The following is a 19028-nucleotide window of genomic DNA, read 5'->3' on the forward strand; positions in this document are numbered from 1 at the left end:
ATGCCAAAATTAAATTAAGATTTGTACTTATTAAAACCATTACATTCTGTTTCCTTTGTGTATTACAGGGGACAAATGTTTGATAGCAGTGCAGAGGGTTTAGCAGGAGCTCTTTGGGGACACTTACAGCATGGTCACAAGATCTGACAGCTCCTGTCAAAAATGTGACCTCTTGTCTCAGGTTCCTCTTCATGGTTTGAATGTTAAATGTTGTAGTTACAGGTATTAGAGGATGAAAGAAGTTACCTGAAATGGTTTGGTGTTTGTGTATCCACGTGTTTGTGTGACACTTCACGTCTGGAACTGAACGTCAGCAAAACCAAACAGATGGTGGTGACCTTCACCAACAAACAGAGGGACCTGGCTGCAGCAGTTACCACCTCCATCCATGAGGAACCAATAGAGCTAGTCAAGGAGTATAAATACCTGGGCACCATCTTTGACTACCTACTGAAGTTCTCCTCAAACACAGAGGAGATACTTTTTTACATATATTTTTATGACAACCCTACTACACATAGACCAGACAGTTCCCTTTTCTCGTTGACATGCTCTGTCACATGCTTGTAAAAACTGACTTGAGATTTGCATGATTGAAGTGTCCAGCAACAATGAATAATTTGTCAAGTCACTTTGAATGAAGCTTGCTGATAGCCTCCTACAGCTCTCTCTAGAATTGGAGCTATCTCTTGTACAGCTGTGTATTCCCTCAGCAGATGGATTAGGTATATTTAAAAACTATCTGCAGTGAACAGTGATGAATCTCCTCAGCAGAATTCATGCAGTTTGTTTAATGTAGACTAGCACCTTGTTGTGCTCAAAATTACTTGCAGTTTCAAATACAATCCATTACATAAAAAAGCTGGGTTAAAATTCTGTACATTTGCACATGCAACTACAGTTTAGTCACTGGTTTTGTATAGATATCATTTTTTATGTTTTGGAACAGCTAATGCAACATAATTATGCAGTGAAAGGTCTTCAAAAATCTAAATAAACCAGAGCTCAAAAAGGTCCACCCTCTGGACTCTGGTGAGTACAGAAATCCATCATCAATATGGGGAAGAATAAAAATACCATATCAATGTGAAAAAGTGGCCATACCATATATGGAGAGAGGACAGGAGATGTTTATGGTCTGCATGTATCTAATACTTCAAATAAAGGCATAACAGAAGAAAAAACTGTGACTAATGAGCCTTTTTTTCTGTGTATTTAAAACAACAATCCAAATGAGTGTGATGCATGTCAAGACTGGTTTCATCCAGCTTGTGTGGGTGTCACGGTCACCGTTCCACCACCGGGCTGAGGTTAGTGCTGTGTGAGACTGCTTGCCTCTCCTACTGCCCGGGTGCCGCTCAGTCACGAGAGCTTCGACCAGAGATTCAAACGCCAGCCACTAGTGCCTCCCAAGCTCCCTGTTCTGACAATTCCAAAGCATCAAAAATATAAAGGTAATCTCACCATGGTATTGCCCACAATAGTTGAGTGCCTATAAAGGACAAGACAAATCACACAATAAAGTGAAGAAATAAATGTTCTGTTAAATGATGAAGAGAAGGATGATGAAACTGAGACCAATTAAAATGTAAGAAATTAGGATGTTGAAGTCTTCATTGATGTTGAGGATTATAATGAAGATGATGGAACTGAGGACAATGGTACATTCAATGTCTGTAGTTAAAATGAAGACTGCATGGTAGGTAATGCCCATGGAAATGATGTTTAAATAAACAAGAGATTGCGGTTTGTTAGTTGAGTGTTCTGCCTACTTTACATTGTCCTTAGTATAAAACCTGACACAGGCTCAAACTATGATGTTTTTAGAGGTGCATGGACAGACATCATTAAACAAAAAATATTCTGTGTCCACAGTTTTAAATACAACAGTGTGAAGAGCCATCTATCCGAAAAGAAAAGTGCCCCTACTGGAAAGGTAAAGCATACTGTAAATTTACAGGCTACACAAGGTACATATTTGGAATTGAAAGAAGGCCCCTCCCCCAAACAATATTCCAGTATAAAAGCAGCTGTCAGAAGGTTGGGAACGTTTAAAAAGAGAGTATCATAACTTGGAAAAAGGAAAACTGGGAAAAAGGAAAAAAAAGTGTTATATTCAAGGCTGCCACTTTAACACCATGCAATGCACAGAAAGAACAAAGAGACCAGGACAAATGTACCATATTGTTTGCTTCGATAGGTCCTACGGGCCGCCCACAAATCAGGTTCAATGTTTGGTCACTGTTAGATTCTGGGAAAACCCAGAAAACCTGGAAAAATGCTAAATGCGTTCATGGCCACCACACTAAGACCTTAAAATAGGAATGCACTGAATTTTAGCATTAGTAGCATCTTTTAAACGGGTCCTACAAGGTTTACTGCTAATTTGGGGTACTGTCTTTCAAAACAATCTTAAACCAGCCACATTATTAAGACTGCCTGAAGGTTCCCAGTTCGAATCGGTGCCACTGAGCAAAGCTCCATCCCCACACACTGTGCCTTTCATGGCTACTCACTAAGGGTGATAGGATAAAAGCAGCGGACACATTTCATTGTGTGCAAGTGTACTGTGCTGCAGTGTATCACAATGACAATCACTTCAAAAGAAAATGAAAATAAGACCGCCTGCTCCTTCGGCCATTTAATTTCACAAAATTGTATGTTACTAATTGTGGCCATGCCACGTTAGCATTTTTGATGTTACCATGCCAAACAAGCTAATTTTTCAACATGCTGTAAACGTCACCAAATTTAATGTGATGCATCTTTGCCACGCCCTATCAGCATTTTTGTGGTTGCATTCTAGCAACATGCTGTAAACGTTTCACCAAAGTTCACGTGACCACCTGCTCCATCAGCCACTTTATTACTGCTCTTACAGCTGACACCAACTGTGGAGGCCAATGCCTGCTCCTTCAACCAATGCCTGGACAGGCCCAAATTTCTCCTGGAATTATGGTTTGTAGTTCTATTTGTTAAATATCCCTGAATCTCCATACTGTCAGCTGTGGGACCTTATATAGACAGGTGTGTGCCTCAATTTTGAGCTTCATTGAAAAAGGCTGTTAATACCTATGTGCTTGTGATTTCATTATTGGATTAATTTTATTTATTTTGGAATAAAGCTGTAACATAATGTGGAAAAAGTAATGCGCTGTGAATACTTTCTGGATGCACTGTATATTGCTTGGAGGTGTGCATGCACTCATGTTTATAAATCGCATGTTTATACATTTTCTCACATGCACTTTTAGTGAATTGAAAGTGAATTGATTGTCATTGCAAAACAATGCAGCACAGCACACGGTGCACACAATTAAATGTGTCCTCGGCTATAAAGGTCTAACCAGAAGTGCAATAAGCAGCAAGTGCAGGATAAAGGTAGGATAAGTTATGGGTATACATAAGGTGATATGTACAGGAAAAGACTGCTTAATATTTACAGATGGATGTGCAGTAGTATGTAATAATATACAGTTAGTATTAACTATAAATATGAACATATGTATAAAATAAGTGTATAATCAGAATTCTACAAATGTGTATATGCAATGGATATATATATATACATATATTTACAGTTAGATATGTACAATGTAGTGCAATGATTATGTGCAAAAATGTGCAAGATTAAATAGTATGGTGGTTATCAGGAGTATATGGGAGGGCACAGGAGTTCAGCAAGGAGACAGCTCTGGGAAAAAAACTGTTCTTAAGTCTGCTGGTTCTTGTCTGGGGTAACCTAAAACGTCTGCCCGAAGGCAGGAGAGAAAACAGTCTGTGTGCAGGGTGGGAGGAGTCCTTAAGAATACTGCGTGCTTGACCCAGACAGTGCTTCCTCTGGATGTCCTCAATGGATGGAAGTGGAGTCCCTGTGATGCGCTGGGCAGTTTTCACCATCCGCTGCAGCATCTTATGCTCAGCAACAGTGCAGCTCCTATTCCACACTGTGAGACAGCTGTTGTAGAGCGGTAGAAGTTCACTAGGATGGTTGAGGATAGCTGGTTCTTCTTTAGTGTTCTTAAGAAGAAGAGGCGCTGGTGAGCCTTCTTGACCAGGCTGAAGGTGTTAATGGTCCAGGACAGGTCCTCTGAGATGTGGGTCCCCAGGAACTTGAAGGAGAAAACAGACACCACAGCCATCCCATTAATGTGGATGGGATCATGCGAGCCTCTTCTCTCCCTCATGAAGTCCACAATGAGCTCCTTGGTCTTGGTGGTGTTAAGGAGCAGATTATTGTCAGTGCACCAAGTGGCCAGATGCTGGACCGCCTCCCTGTAGGCAGTCTCATCGTTGTTGTCGATGAGACCTATCACCGTGGTGTCGTCTGCAAACTTGATAACGGAGTTCGGTCCATACACAGGTCGGCAGTCGTGGGTGAAGAGGGATTAGAGGAAGGGGCTCAGCACACAGCCCTGTGGTACACCAGTGCTGAGCATGACGGTAGTGGAGCAGATGTGGCTCGACCTTACATGCTGTGGCCGGTTGGTCAGAAAGTCCATAATCCAGTTGCAAAGTGAGGTATTAGTGTTAAATGCTGAACTGAAATCAACAAACAGCATACGTGCATAGGTGCTTTTATTATCCAGGTGTGTGAGTACAGAGTGCAGCGCTATGGAGACTGCATCCTCTGTGCTCCTGTTGCTACGGTAAGCAAACTGGTCTGGGTTCAGAGTTGGTGGGAGAAAGTCTCTCAGATGTGCCAGGATTAACCGCTCAAAGCACTTCATAATGATGGGTGTGAGTGCTACAGGGCGGTAGTCATTCAGGCATGTTGGGCTAGAGTGTTTCGGCACTGGCACAATGGAGGTGGTTTTGAAGCATGTTGGACCAGCTGCTTGGGTGAGGGACATGTTAAAAATGTCTGTGAATACTCCAGCGAGCTGCTCTGCACATCCTCTAAGTACGCAATCTCATCAAACGGATCTCATTTTAACCCATCACCCTTAGTGAGCAGTGGGCGGCCTTGAAAGGCGTCTGGGGAGCAGTGTGTGGCGACGGTACTTTGCTCAGTGGCACCTTGGTGGCTCGGGATTTGAACCGCATCCTTAACTGCTAGGCCACCACAGCCCCATAATAGTATGAGTATAGTATGACCCAGTGACACATTATTTATTTATTTATTTCTCACAACATACAAAAAAGTAAAGATAGCTTTTTAAACACTGATTATATAATTGTTCTAGGCCATTGTCTATGTGATCCATTTTTAATTGGCCTGCAACTAATTCTAAAAATAAAGTGAAGTATGACCATCACATACAATTTTTTTCAACTGTATTGTTCTTAGTTTCAACACTAAGTGGAGCTGATGGCCTGATCAAGGCAACATCTTCACAACACAAGCTTAACCAAAGAAAGAAAAATAATAGCAGAGCTTCAGCTTGTCCAAGGGGAAAGGGGCAATTGGTGTTGGGTAAAATAGCACGTAATCGGCAGTTGTTAATCAACAAGTATTTAAAGCCAGATAATTGATATGTTTATTCATCAGAATGAAGTGATTATATCAGGGGGTTATATTTGCTAGATTGGATTTTTGTGGGAGTCATGACCTGATTGAAAAAAGTTTGGACACCCCCCGTCTAGACCAATACGTGTTAGAATGTACGATATCATACATATACGTTGACTTGATAGGACAGTCTCCATTAGTCCTAATTATATCATTCCTGGTCTGGAGATTCCATGTCACATGAGTCATCAGGCCCTTGCTGGCTGTAGGCTGGGATGTCTTCATATAGACACTGCTCAATCTCCAAACCCTGAAGCATTAAGAAAGAAAAAAATTGACACAACCAAGCAGGATGACCCCGACCAATACACTCAATTAATATATTAAACAAAGTATGACACGATCATATTACTAAATTCTACAGTATATTCAAAGAATGCATGCTATACACATTAAGTAGCAAAAACATTAAAACCATATGTTTTTATCCTGTGAGTCTTGGCCCAGTCATCAAAGATAATTTAATGTCATCTAATTTCATCCCTGGTTCCATTATTCTTGCTTCTTACACATAAACTTTAAGAACTGACTGTTCGGATGTTGCCTGATATATAAACCTCTTTTTAGGTACCAAAGTAAGCAGATTAGTGTAATTCACTCAATCTCTGTGTTTTTAATTCTCAGTCTGTGTATGTGCTATATACATACAAATATAGAACACAAATGAAGTAATATTAGCATTAGTAATTTTACTCACTATACACAAAATATAGACAAATTCATGAATAACTATCTAAGATACCTATTTTTATGGACATGTTTCAGGTTAGAGCTAAAAGTGGCAACTGTTTGTCTATGACATCCCCATAACAATTTCTGTCCTTTTTGATACAGTTTCATGATATGTAGACTTCAGACAAGTATGTGGAGGAAGAGAGGAACTCAGACAACCTGCTTCCTGTTTTTCCCTTTATTTTTGTCTGATACAGTTAAATTTGCAAATGATTAGTTACCAGAAAGAAAAGCATGACTGACTTCTTTCCGTTGACATCTTTGTTCCTGTGGGTGTGGTTAACCACACTGGATGGCCTCTCAGTATTAGCTTTAAGAATGAACAACTTTATTATGGAAATAATGTCACTTTACCTCATAAGGGTTGAAATCGTCTACCTCCTCATAAATTGTGTTGTCTGTCTTGTCCTGGAAAAATATGTTTGAAAGAACATTAAATCAAGTCTGCAGTGTATGGTGTAAGATATGCTCACTTCTATGGTACACATGCTTACTTTAATTATTATCCTTATATTAATTATTATGCTATATTATGTTTTTAATCCTTTTCCCTTTGCAAAAGAAACTGAATACCACATACACAGTTGCAGGTGTCAAAACTATATTGCATCAACAATTTCATTTGCATCATTTGCAGGAGAGTAGCACAAATGGATCTCATGAACAAACAAATGGGCAAAAGAACAACCTGTAAGAGCAAATGCATTAACAAATGAAGAGGGTAGACAAGTAAATAAGTAAAGCGTAGGCATAAAACAGAGGTCTGTACATACAATGGAAATGTTGAACTGTTACAACTGCAATAAACATTGCTAAATAACCTCAAAGACAGACTATGAGAAGCACTATGTGATCTCATTTTTAATTAAATGGCCAGCATTATCTAATTATTACTTAACCAGCCAGCTAACTTCACCCTATAACATTATAGATTACTTTGTAACTTGTGTTAACATTCTTTGAGGATTTCTACTACATAGCTTTTCGTAAAATTATGACATGGAAATGCAACTGGTGTAGATGTGTAGAAGCTCTGTCAAAAAGGTCATTAAGACAAGCACTAGATGTATTTCCCACTAGTCCCATTTTAAATGGTCCAGTGAATCCTGTGCTTTGTCTATCATCTTGTATTAAAACCCTTAAAGACAACCCCACTTACATTGTTTCTGTAGCAGAAACGAGGGAGGAGAAGAAATAGGCCAAACAGTAGAGCCTGGATCAAGATCATTGCATCCTTTATGTTGCTTCTCATGAGGACGACTTCCGGGTTGTGATGAACTAAGTTAGATGACAGGTGTTGATGACTGGTAGGTGGCACAATCAATTTTTATTTATATATATATATGTGTGTGTGTGTGTGTGTGTGTGTGTGTGTGTGTATATATATATATATATATATATATATATATATATATATATATATATTTTTTTTTTTACTTACCAAACATCATTAGTACTGTTCCTGGGCCAGTGTAGTTCTTATATTTGCAGAAATACTCTCCACTGTTGTCTACATTCACCTTAAGAAGGGTTATACATCTTTTATGTTTTATAACTGTTGTATTATTATAGAGTGCAATCTTTTGTGGTAGTTCCCAGTCTGCTTGGTCAAGCTTATTTTCCATAGGATATGACCAACAACAAATGGTGACATCCCGGCCTGTTTTTACTCTCACAAAACGTGGTCTTTGATACAACTGAAAGCTTTCTGTAAACAGAAACATGGTACATTCCAGTAAAATATGCAGTTACTTAAATTTCAATACTGATTAACAATATACAGAATTTCAGCAGTAGGATGGGTTTCTCATTTTTCTGTAATCTTGTGGAATTGCCCTAAAACCAGAGTAATTTCTGAAAAATACACATATTTACCTTCATATTGCTTTATTTATAAGGAACTTCCTCTTTTACATGAGGAGGAAAATAGCTAAACTAAAATAATAAATTTAAAAACCTTAATTAATCAGTATTCCACTCAATAAACATGAATACTAAAAACTGACACCAAACAAAATGAAAACTTACCAGACAGGGTGAGAAGAGTACAAAAAGAACATACTGTCAGTAATATTTTCATGTTTGCTGTAAATGACTGGACGTGATGAAAAGACCTATGTCTCAGTGCTCCTAGGCAAATAAAACCAGCAGAGCGTGTAGAGAGAACTAGTGCACACGCTGTTATTACCACAGTGTAAATAGTTGAATTAATCTACTGAGAATTTTGAACCCTTAGATTATTCTTTGAAAATATGTAGATCATTTTGAAAAAAAAAACAATGGCTGTTTGCTTATGTATAACAAGAACTTGTTGACACAGTTTTAGGTGTTTGTAATACTGTATAAAAGTGTTAATGATATCAACTGAATAAAGAGAATAATTAGTATTTTAACTTAATATTCATTTTAAGGACACAAACTCACAAGATGTATTCTATTTAGTTTTGTAGATATTGTATGAAAGCACTTTTTTTAAATAATAGAAATGAAATGTTCTCTTAGAAAAGCATGTTTGCCGTAGAAAACAGTGGGTGTTAGAGGGCAGCTCAGTGATCGCCATGTACTGTCATGTAACCGGATAAGTTCATCAAAATTTCTTAACTGGCAAAACGGCAAGAAGTGCCAAAGTGCGGCTCCGCAAGCTACTGAAAATTATGTGGTGGGATCATGAGGGTGTTGCACAGAACGACCAGAATGGCAATTTCACCGCTGAAGCGATCACAAACCCTACAGCACACGTAGCGCATGTCACGTTCGGAAGTGCTGGGCACTATGGAAAGCCAAATGAGCATTTATACCATATCCTTGATATCAGATATCTGAGTCGTCAACTTGTTCTCATTTTGGCAGCACTAATTGGACATTTTGCTGCACTAGTGCACCCAACACTCTTACTAGTCAGGTGTTTCCAGCAGCTAGTGGCACTTTTGTACAACTAGTTCGAACAAGGGTTGCTCTAGTAAGGCTGTGTGCTACAATAGTAGTGCCAAATTCTAAGCTAGTTGACATTTGGAAGCCTTTCTAGTCATTTGGACTGAACTAGTGCTGCCAAAAGTTCACTAGTTACTAGTTCACTTGTGCGCCACTTTCAGTCCTTAATACTACTAATAAATAACAAATGCCTTACTAGTAGTACTAGTGAAAGTACTTTGCTAGTTCTACCAGCATTATTTGAACATACTTGTAGTACTACTGAGGAAAACATGTTTACTAGTACTACTAGTGCGCTCCAAAATTCCAAAATGGCACAATAGAGGTTAAAAGGATGAACAGTTTCTAATTTATTAACACCAGTAAAATATTATTGCAGTTACATGTGAATATTGTACATAAAAAGGTACCAATGTTACAGAGAAAACCAAAATGAAAGACAGGAGGAAAAGATAGAAAAAGACAGTACAGCCGGAACCAAGCTTCAGAGACATCACCTGATCCAGGAGAAAAATGAGAGGAGAGAGAAGACTCGAAAACCGGAAAATCACCTGGTCTACAGGAAGCTGTCACAGACCAATCAGAACCTGTTGTTTCTGACGTCACGCCCCCGGTGCCTCCCATCTGAGGAAGACAAAGAGAGCAGGCGGTCCCGACGGCCGGCACCTCACACGTTTAGCTCGGGGGAGGGCCACATGTTGCAATGCTGTTCGACAAAGACATGCAAAAATGGAGGTGTTGAATCTCCAGAGCAAGCCAGGATTCAGTGCATGAAGACCCTACGGTGTGGGACGCAGCACTGGCGGGTGACCAGAGGGTCACGCCTCCCTTGATCCTTGATAGGGTTGTAGTAGCCTAGTGGGTAACACACTTGCCTATGAACCAGAAGACCCGGGTTCGAATCCCCCTTACTACCATTGTGTCCCTGAGCAAGACACTTAACCCTATGTTGCTCCAGGGAGACTGTCCCTGTAACTACTGGTTGTAAGTCGCTCTGGATAAGGGCATCTGATAAATGCTGTAAATGTAAATGTAATCCTGAGGAGGTCCCGGAGAGCCCAGAGAGGGAGCCAGAAGACCCTCTCTTTTGTCTGCGTGTGTGTGTCTGTGTGTGTATGTGTGCATTTGTGTTGTGTCTGTATGCCACCCCCACGTCCCCTCTTTGTGTCCACCAGATGGCAACCAAGCAGCGGATCAGAACCCCAGGTAGGAAGTTCCTGACCCAACTGCGCCGGTCCAGGGTGAGGTGGACGAGCCCAAAAATACCCATTTGTCCAGCCAGGGTGGGGTGCTCTCCCAAAGTGTTTTTTGGGGGGTTGCGGCATGGGTTGGGGGCTCCTCCTGAGGGGAGGGTGAGTGGGGAAGCGACGGTGCTGGATTCCCCAGTAGCCGGTAAGCAGGGTGGGCCAGGAATGGGCCTTGGTCCGTGTCCAGAGGGGCAGAGCACCACAGAGACCCCTGGGAGGCATGAGGATCCAGCTGGGACAGGCAGAAAGAGGGCCTGCTTGTCCCAACGGATGCAGAAGAGGCTGAGCGAAAGGTCCAGAGAAGCCCCCACACTGGCACCAGTGACAGGCAGCTATAGGGGCTGCACATGCCCAGAAGGCACAACCCAGTGGTGCAGTAAACGGTTGCCGCAGGGTCCGGGACCACCTCCCTGTGCTGGGCAGGGAGCGACACAGGAAGCGTCAGAAGACACAATTGGAGACAGTGCCTGGAAAGTTTGGCCCTGGCTTTTGTGTGCAGGTTTGAGGGACTGAGGCCACCCTGCGAGACCACGTTGGGGAGCCAGCCACAGGGTCCGAGTCCAGCAGTGGGAGGACACAGCAGGGCAGGAGCCCTGTGGTTGCCGCCTCCCGCCCCGCCTCCTCCTCTGATGGTAATGCTGGGGCTCCGGGGACGTAGCCTGTAGAGGTGGGGCTCTGTCAGGATTGACTGCACCTGGGGAGTCACCTGTGCCTAATCAGCACAGCTTGTAAAAGGCACTGTGGAGCAGCCTGCAATTATTGTGTAATAATTGCAGGCTGTAATAATTGCACCCTGCGGCGACCGTTTACTGCACCACTGGGTGATGCCTTCTGGGCACGTGTTCTAGCATTCGCCACACGCCTAAGGGTTAGCTTCCGTTCTCCCCTTTGACTGTTGTTAGGGAATGTTGCCCAGATAATAAGCATCAGTTTTTCATTCCTGAGCATCAGTAGCCTAAACTTTTACAGCCTGTTCACTGACAACACCTGTCAAGAACTGTCGGGATTGACTGCCGCTTGAGACACATCTGGACCCAATCAGGACAGTGTTTAAAAGGCACTGTGCAGCAGCTGGCCAGGGCTGCGACATTCTTCGTGGACCTTTCAACTGTTTTGTAGTGTTGTTTTTGAGTTCTGGCAATCGCCACACGCCTGCGGGTCTGTTTAAGTTCTCCTCTTATTTCCCCTGTTTTTGGCCCTCGTGCCGTTTTGGTTTCTGTTTGTTAATAAATCATCATTTGCATTATGTCATGCCTCTGCGCTTCCTTCCCCTGTCAGCTCGCGGCCGTGACAAGAACAAGTAGTCTCTGTCATATTTGGTTATCACAGGATAACTGATGTATTCTCACATTATAATCATCTCTCTCTTTTATTGAATTATCTGTGCCATGTATCAAATCCTTTCTTACACATGTCTGAGCAATTAATAACAAAAAAACACTAATAATAAAATGATTACTAAAACACCCCAATTCCTGCGGCCTATTCGACAATTCACAAGCGTACTCCAACAGAAACTATGTTAGCAGTGTTACATCCCTGGACGTATGCTCCCACGTGTTCTGTGTGTTTGGCTGTGTTTTGGTGTCCTGGCTTTTTTAGGTTTACTTCGAAGGAGCAGAAGCCTACCAGCTCCACCTACCATCTGCCTATTGGTCACCACCACCTATATAAAGTGACTTCAGATGGTTTTCGGGAGGTCCACAGGGTCTGCTTGGCCCTTACTCTTTTGTGAGGTCCCCAGGGTCCACAGAGATCTGCAAGGAGCTCCGTTGGGGATCTCATTTGTGTGTGTTGTTGATAGACACTTTGTTGTTAGCCTGTTAGCTTGTGTTTATGTTCCCTTTTTGTGAACTTTTGTGCGTGTTTGAGTTATCCCCGTTGGACCACCCCTTCCATTAGGCTGTACTGATGTTGGTTAGCTGTGCTGAGTCTGCTGTTTTATTGTACCTATTAACTCACTGTAATTAAAAGCACTGTTTGTATGCATTAGTTGTGTGTGTGTGTAACAGTGGACGTCCTCCTCTTCACACCCTTGTCATGTTTCTTCGAGCCCTAGAGTTAGGAACATAACAGCAGCCTAACTAACCTTTGCACATACCGATCAGGCAAGTGTTACAGATGCGGCACTGACATCCTCCACCCTGCCACCTGATGTAATCCAGACAGAGAAGAACTTTTAATGACTTTTTGCAGAGACAAGTTCAAAGCACACAAGATTGTACATTTTCTTCCATTGTTTCAAACAGTTGTGAAATGTTCTTGTGAAAGTGTTATTTGAGTAGAAAACCCCCTTAATTTGCAGAAATAATGCTTAAAACACATGAACTCTCAGTTTTCTTTAAGGGTTTGTGTTAAATGAAGTTCCTATGTGATCTGAGTGAAACAGTTGTGAAATGTTCAGAGTGCACTGTCCAGAAAAAACTACATCATGGTTAAAACTTACTTGTAGTTGCTTCTACAACCTTTTAACATTTAACACTTTTTATGAGTCTAACTTTACTCAGTAATTGCATCTAGCCACATGGTGTTTATATCAAAGCCCACCATTACTCAAAGATTACATTTCGCCACGTGGGGTTTATGTAAGTGTTGAGTAAAGCTAAGGTGAGCTTTTACAATAACACCATGTGCCAAAATGTATGTATTAAACATACAGTTAAGCGAGTTAACCTCCCTATTTGGCATGATTACAGTTGAGTGCCTAAATGCATGACTTATGACACCTCCAAGTAAACCCAGTGTTGACCATGAGGTGCCATGATGCCATTTGATCCTCTGGGCTCAGAGAGGTTCTGCCCCTCCCCCCTCACTTGCAGCCTTCCCAGAGTGCCATTCACGGAACCATGACTGAGAGTGTTGAGTACCGGCCGTTTGCCGCACAGCTGTCCAATGTTTACCTCACCATACTGGCCTTGTTCTGCTTCAAGCTCTTTGTCAAGATTACCCTCAATCTTCTAACACACTTCTACATCATCAGGGGGAACCGCAAGGAGGCAGAAAGAATTTCTGCAGAATTCTATGACTGTGGTCAAGGACAGAGTGAGTATCAACATTTTCTATTCATTTTTCTATATACATTTACACACCTTTTTAAAATCTGCCAAGATGGTTTTGTTGAAGAAGCAGTAACATAATGCCAGACGGTGAATTTTTTCCCTCCATGTTATATATAGCTCAAAGATTATGAAGCTTTCTTTTTTAATCTGTCTGCAGCCTAGGGCAGCCTAAGTGTTTCGCATGTTGTAAATAGTTTTATAAAATTTTGGCGAATCATCCTGCATACAACATCTATAAAACTCTGAGGCTAACTCCTGTTTTTCTGTGGCCAGTGGTGAACCAGTGTTTTATCCGAACACCACACCTCATCTTTCGACATTTAACATTAATAGAAGGGAGCCATGCAATGCCTCACAAGAGTTGTGTGCAGCACACAACTCTTGCTGTTGTTCCAACAGCCTCGTCATCAGCCTAGTGGCCAATGTGAATGGAGCAGAGAGCCGTAAAGGGCTCATCGACACGCCTTCGACTTGTAGAAACAAGGAGACCCAAAATAACTAGAGAAAGTTAGAAGAGCTATTCTGGAGAGCCTGAGCATTACAGATTAAAAACAGCAGAGCCCCCTCGGATTCCTGTCAGCTGTATAGATAAGAAGAAACAACGAAGCAGAGAGGGAAATTGAGGACTTTGTAGTAAAGACTAACTTTATTTCTGTTAAAGTGGAGTCATGGTGTATTTAACAAGTCAAGGCAATCAAATACTTTCGTATGAAAAGTCCTTATTAGCATGTTGTACCAGCTCCATGTTGCAAAACAGGTCCACATGGGTGTAGTTGGAAACAATGACTTCAACACAATTTGATTTCAGATTTTGGCCAACAAACACACATTCTGAAGACTGCGATGGCCACAGATGCTGTTACAATTTCAGCTATTCATTATTCACTAACTTCACTAATTAGCCTGGTTGTAATTTTTTGATGTACAGTGATCCAATCGCATCCATATATTGATGTGGACGCAATTGGGGCAGTGGTGGCCTAGTGGTTAAGGAAGCAGCCCCGTAATCAGAAGGTTGCCGGTCGAATCCCGATCCGCCAAGGTACCACCGAGGTGCCACTGTGCAAAGTACCCAAACACTGCTCCCCGGGAGTCCTGTCATGGCTGTCCACTGCGGACTAAGGGTGATGGGTTAAATGCGGAGGACACATTTCATTGTGTACACCATGTGCTGTGCTGTTAATCACAATGACAATCACCTTCAGCTGCATTTTATGTTCTTCCTTTAGACTCAACACATTGTATCAGGCAAGGTCAGCTCTTGCCAAAAGCTGCTCGTTTCTGGTTCAGCAGAAAGAAATGACACAAGAACAGCGACCCTGAAAGATCACCAGTGGGATCCTGCAAGGGTCTTAACAGCCAAAGAACTTTAAGCTTTAGCTTTTATCAAATGTAATGGATACCATGTATCCTCTTTGTTCTTTATTCAATTCTTGGTTGGGGACTTTTCAATTACACACCTGCACACTTGCTAGATTGCTCCTCCATGTGTTCTCTGAATGCCATATGGCAGTCTTGCGTAGTGAAAGAATGCATGAACTCCGGGAACCAAATTAAAGGGTTTGTGTGCAACCCGGGCATGGTTATGATTTATGGTTCATCATTGTGTATTATTGTAAGATTTTCTTAATTGTACTATTTAACTATAAAATTAGTTATCATTTGTTGACCTCTTCCACAGGCCTAGTTATTAATCTCTTGGTTTATAAGACTTTTGATTAACAATCTGTTCATGTTCATGCTGATGCACCAGTCATATCCAGAGATATCAGAATGTCTTTCTGAAAGAAAGTGACCTCTCTGCTTTATCAACAGTCTGCTTCTATAATTTTCAACATGAAAGGAGGTGAGGATGATGATGATGATGTGTGGAACGCATTAGCCGTTATTCTGGATATTGATTCAGGTGTGTAATATGTTTCAAAGGTGTGAACAGCCCTGACCAAAAGCTCAGCTGAACTCATGGAAACCATGTAACGTTCCAGGATTTTGGGATTCTGGTCACTTAGGGTTTTTTTTATTATCATTTTCTGTCTGTGACCATACAGAATCCTTTCACCAGTGGAGACAAGCATTATAACATGCACTATAATGTTTTGCGTTTTTTTTTTTTTTTTTTGGCCTTGCAGGGTCTTGGGCAGACAGGAGTCCTCTCCATGATGCAGCTTCTCAAGGACGCCTGCTTTCTCTGAAGACCCTCATCTCACAGGCAAGAGGAAGATGACACAACAAAAGCAACTGCAGGAATCTATACAATAATGTGAACAATGACTGTCCACATATCAATATATCAGATATTATATGTTCTTTGTAGGGTCACAGCGTGAATGTCCTGACAATAGACCATGTGAGCCCACTTCATGAGGCCTGCATAGGAAATCACGTGGCTTGTGCAAGAGCCCTCATTGACAGTGGTGCCAACGTCAGTCAACACAACATGTGATAGTCACTCTTAAACTCTTAATTTCTTAAAAAAATAATTATATGATTTTCTGCTTATAATCAAATAATTGCTCCCAGAGTGCAATTGATTAGTCAACGGAACCTTTTTTTTGGCAGGTGAACGTAACCACCATAGATGGGGCAACCCCGCTCTTTAACTCCTGTTTGGTGGGAGGCTTGGGGTGCGTCGAGGCTCTTCTGGAAAGCGGGGCGAGGCCTGGGGCCAATGTCCCCTGCCGGTTCTCACCAATCCATGAAGCCTCCAGCCGAGGTGGGTACTGCTCCGGTGGGTATTGGCTCTGTGGGGAGTAGCGGGGAAGGAGGCAAGGGGATGAGGCTGGGGTGGTCCGGGGCAGAGGAGAACAGGAAGACGGCTGGCTTGAGGATGGTCCGGGAGCATGGGTTGGATGGGAGGGCATCTTGGAAGGAAGGTGACATAGCATATACGTATCGTATATAGCAAAGGGGGGCTGGCAAACTCAAGGTCGAGGACAAGCAAATGTCATGGTCAAAAGGCAGACTCAATCAGATCGCTGTCTTCCCAGCTGATCTTGCTCCCTCTGGTGGGCTGGAGGTGGTACGTTGGCCATGACAGTAATAAAAAAGTAAAGCACTACTCAAAACATTTATTAACACAAGTAGAGAGGCCACATCATTTGAGCTTAAATAGCTAATGGCATTTACCAGCATCTAACCCTGATGCAATGAACCATTTAGTAAAACACTCATTTGTTGAGCATGTGTAATAAAGTGTGGATGCTTACTGATTCAAGGCACACAATCTGCTAAATAATTAGTCACTGAAAGACAGTAATAAATGATTAATTGAGTAATTGAATAATCCTTCTGCTAATTCTGACATTATGTTTCACTGGCTCTTGCAGCTTTAAGCAGAGCTTGATTGGGCCTCTGTGCTACACAGAGATCGATACGCAGATCTCACTCAGCTTAATGACGATGGTGCCTCACCGCAGGTCACAGCAAGTGTGTGGAGGCACTTGTCATGTGGGGAGCAGATGTGGACTTTGACATCCCTCATGTTGGGACGCCCCTCTATGCTTCCTGTGTCTCTCAGCAGTGGACGTGTGCCAGGAAGCTCCTGGACAAAGGTGTAGTCTGTCACAGAATTTTTTTCTCCTCTTGCCAAACGAGGTGATGTGCTGTGCTGCAGTGCACGATGGAACATAAACTAGGAAACAATTGGTTGATTTGTTTTTAATACTACACACAGTACGGCCTATTCTTATAATATTCCCATGGCACACCACATTGTGCAATATGTTTATATCCACTCCACTTTTCTATATCCACTCTGTACATATGTACACTTAATTATATTTCATGTATACAGGCATACAGGCACAAATATATTTTTATGTATATACTGATTTTTATTTTTACAACTCATATCCACTGTTTTTTTTAAGGACTATTTATTTGTATATTGAACTTTTTGTTTTATACAGTCGGAATATTGTCTATGCTATTATTTTTTACTGCTCTTATCTTGTACTGTCCACTTTCTGCAGGGACAATGTAAATGTCCTACATGTGCGACTAATAAAGGACCATCTTATCTTATTTTGCTAATCAGTAAAATGTTAACAAGCACAAAATCAGCTGAATAAAGGTAGAAGGTACAATATGTCTTCACAATGTTTGAAAAGCACAGTGTGCAATGACTTTATATGAATTGTTAAGGCTTTTTGGTAAAAACATCCATCTGGAAAAGCATACTGCTGCATTGATCACGGCTCTAGCATGCTATTGAGACTCACTATTATATCTGCCCTCCCCAGGAGCGAACGTGCAAAAAGGAACCTCTTTCAGCACCCCCCTGCATGCTGCAGCAGAGAGGGACTGCACTGAGATTGTGAAGCTGCTGCTGGAGTTTGGGGCAGACGTGAATGCCAGAGACCTGGAGTTCAGGCGGCCCGTGGAAGTGGCGCCACCGAGCAGCCTGAGCGAAGGATTCCTCTTAGTCTACGAAGGTGTGATTATGATTCACCAAGGAATAGCTTCAGGTTATGTTCACACCATTTATACTATTTATGTGTTTCTTTGTAAGCAATTTATTTCTTATTTTCAATATTTAGAAAATTTTTAGTCTTTTCTCACTGCTTGAATGATTGAAAAGTTAAATCATTAATTGTCTTTGTCTAGCTACGCCACGTTTGCTCTCTCACTTGTGTCGTAAGCGAATCAGAGATTGCCTCGGCCGTCCCAGACTCCACCTCCTAGGACACCTGCCACTTCCTGAAGCTGTGAAGGACTTCCTGCACTTTAGATAATCACTGTTTAGATAATCACAAATGTTGTAGATTTCAATTTTAAAATCAGAAGTGGGGTATGTGGTACTTTGGTATCCATTCTCATTCACATGTGTGCTGGGCCCTGATCACACACTGGTGCCTCCTATTAGGCCTGGGTGATCGGGACCCTTTAGTAGTAAACCTGTGTCTCATGCCCCCTGTTGTGCATTGTTGTTTTGAGATGTTGTTATTCTCCTGCATGTCATGTAAGCCAGTCCTTTCTTTTTTCATTAAAACCCTGTTCCTCACGATGTCGAACACTTAACACCTCTTCCTTGACATAATGTGGCATGACACTAACTAGCACAGTTACTTTTTAACAATAATATACAATCAGTACAGAACAAAAGGGCCTATTAACTAGCCTGCATTTAAAATTTTAAATACTCTCAGGTTTAATTCACTAGGACAGTGGTTTTCAGATTTTTGACTACGAGTACCACCTCAGAACATTTTTGCCCTAAAAGCACCACAATTTTGAGTGCCATTAAAACAAAAGTTCTTCCTTTACAATATGTACAATAGATGTCTACTGTTTGAATATGCTGGAAAGCCTTCTGATTTAAAAAGTAATGTTGGTTGTACTGTATTGAGAAAAGTGTGTAGTGTTCCAAAATTTGTTGTGTATGTGTTTTAATTCAGTTTCAGTACATTTGGTGAGAAAGATTTAGATCTGTTAATGTTCTTTGTGATTTCTTTCTTTCACAACCCTGTGTTTTTGGGGTGCTTCAGTTCATGTTCTGAGTTTCATGGTCAGTGTACATGTTCCTAATTTCCTGATTGTGTGCACATG

The 19028-nt window shown here is 41.6% G+C and overlaps 1 protein-coding gene across 3 annotated transcripts; it reads left to right on the plus strand.

Annotated features, from left to right (window-relative positions):
• The first annotated feature begins 13257 nt into the window (after positions 1–13257).
• Positions 13258–18812, plus strand: asb5a (ankyrin repeat and SOCS box containing 5a). Of its 3 annotated transcripts, XM_028969737.1 has the most exons (8): positions 13305–13464; positions 15297–15387; positions 15611–15690; positions 15796–15903; positions 16041–16194; positions 16898–17032; positions 17723–17947; positions 18087–18812. In XM_028969737.1, exons 1-8 carry the CDS (start codon positions 13444–13446, stop codon positions 18212–18214), a joined length of 942 nt encoding a protein of 313 aa, XP_028825570.1. In that variant the 5' UTR covers positions 13305–13443; the 3' UTR covers positions 18215–18812. The 3 variants fall into 3 exon arrangements, with proteins under 3 accessions (XP_028825568.1, XP_028825569.1, XP_028825570.1); XM_028969735.1 differs by lacking the exon at positions 15297–15387 and having other exon boundaries at positions 13258–13464; XM_028969736.1 differs by lacking the exon at positions 15297–15387 and having other exon boundaries at positions 13258–13464; positions 17723–17914.
• The last annotated feature ends 216 nt before the right edge of the window (positions 18813–19028 follow it).

Source organism: Denticeps clupeoides, chromosome 2 (genome assembly GCF_900700375.1).
Source record: "Denticeps clupeoides chromosome 2, fDenClu1.1, whole genome shotgun sequence".
Classification (NCBI taxonomy): domain Eukaryota; kingdom Metazoa; phylum Chordata; class Actinopteri; order Clupeiformes; family Denticipitidae; genus Denticeps; species Denticeps clupeoides.

What these genes read in the sequence shown, in the direction of transcription:
- asb5a (XM_028969735.1), top strand. Translation starts at nt 13,269, where the DNA reads ATGACTGAGAGTGTTGAGTACCGGCCGTTTGCCGCACAGCTGTCCAAT. An exon ending in TGAAGACCCTCATCTCACAG is followed by an intron (nt 15,691 to 15,795) that starts GCAAGAGGAAGA and finishes TGTTCTTTGTAG; the next exon opens with GGTCACAGCGTGAATGTCCT. An exon ending in TCACCAAGGAATAGCTTCAG is followed by an intron (nt 17,948 to 18,086) that starts GTTATGTTCACA and finishes GTCTTTGTCTAG; the next exon opens with CTACGCCACGTTTGCTCTCT.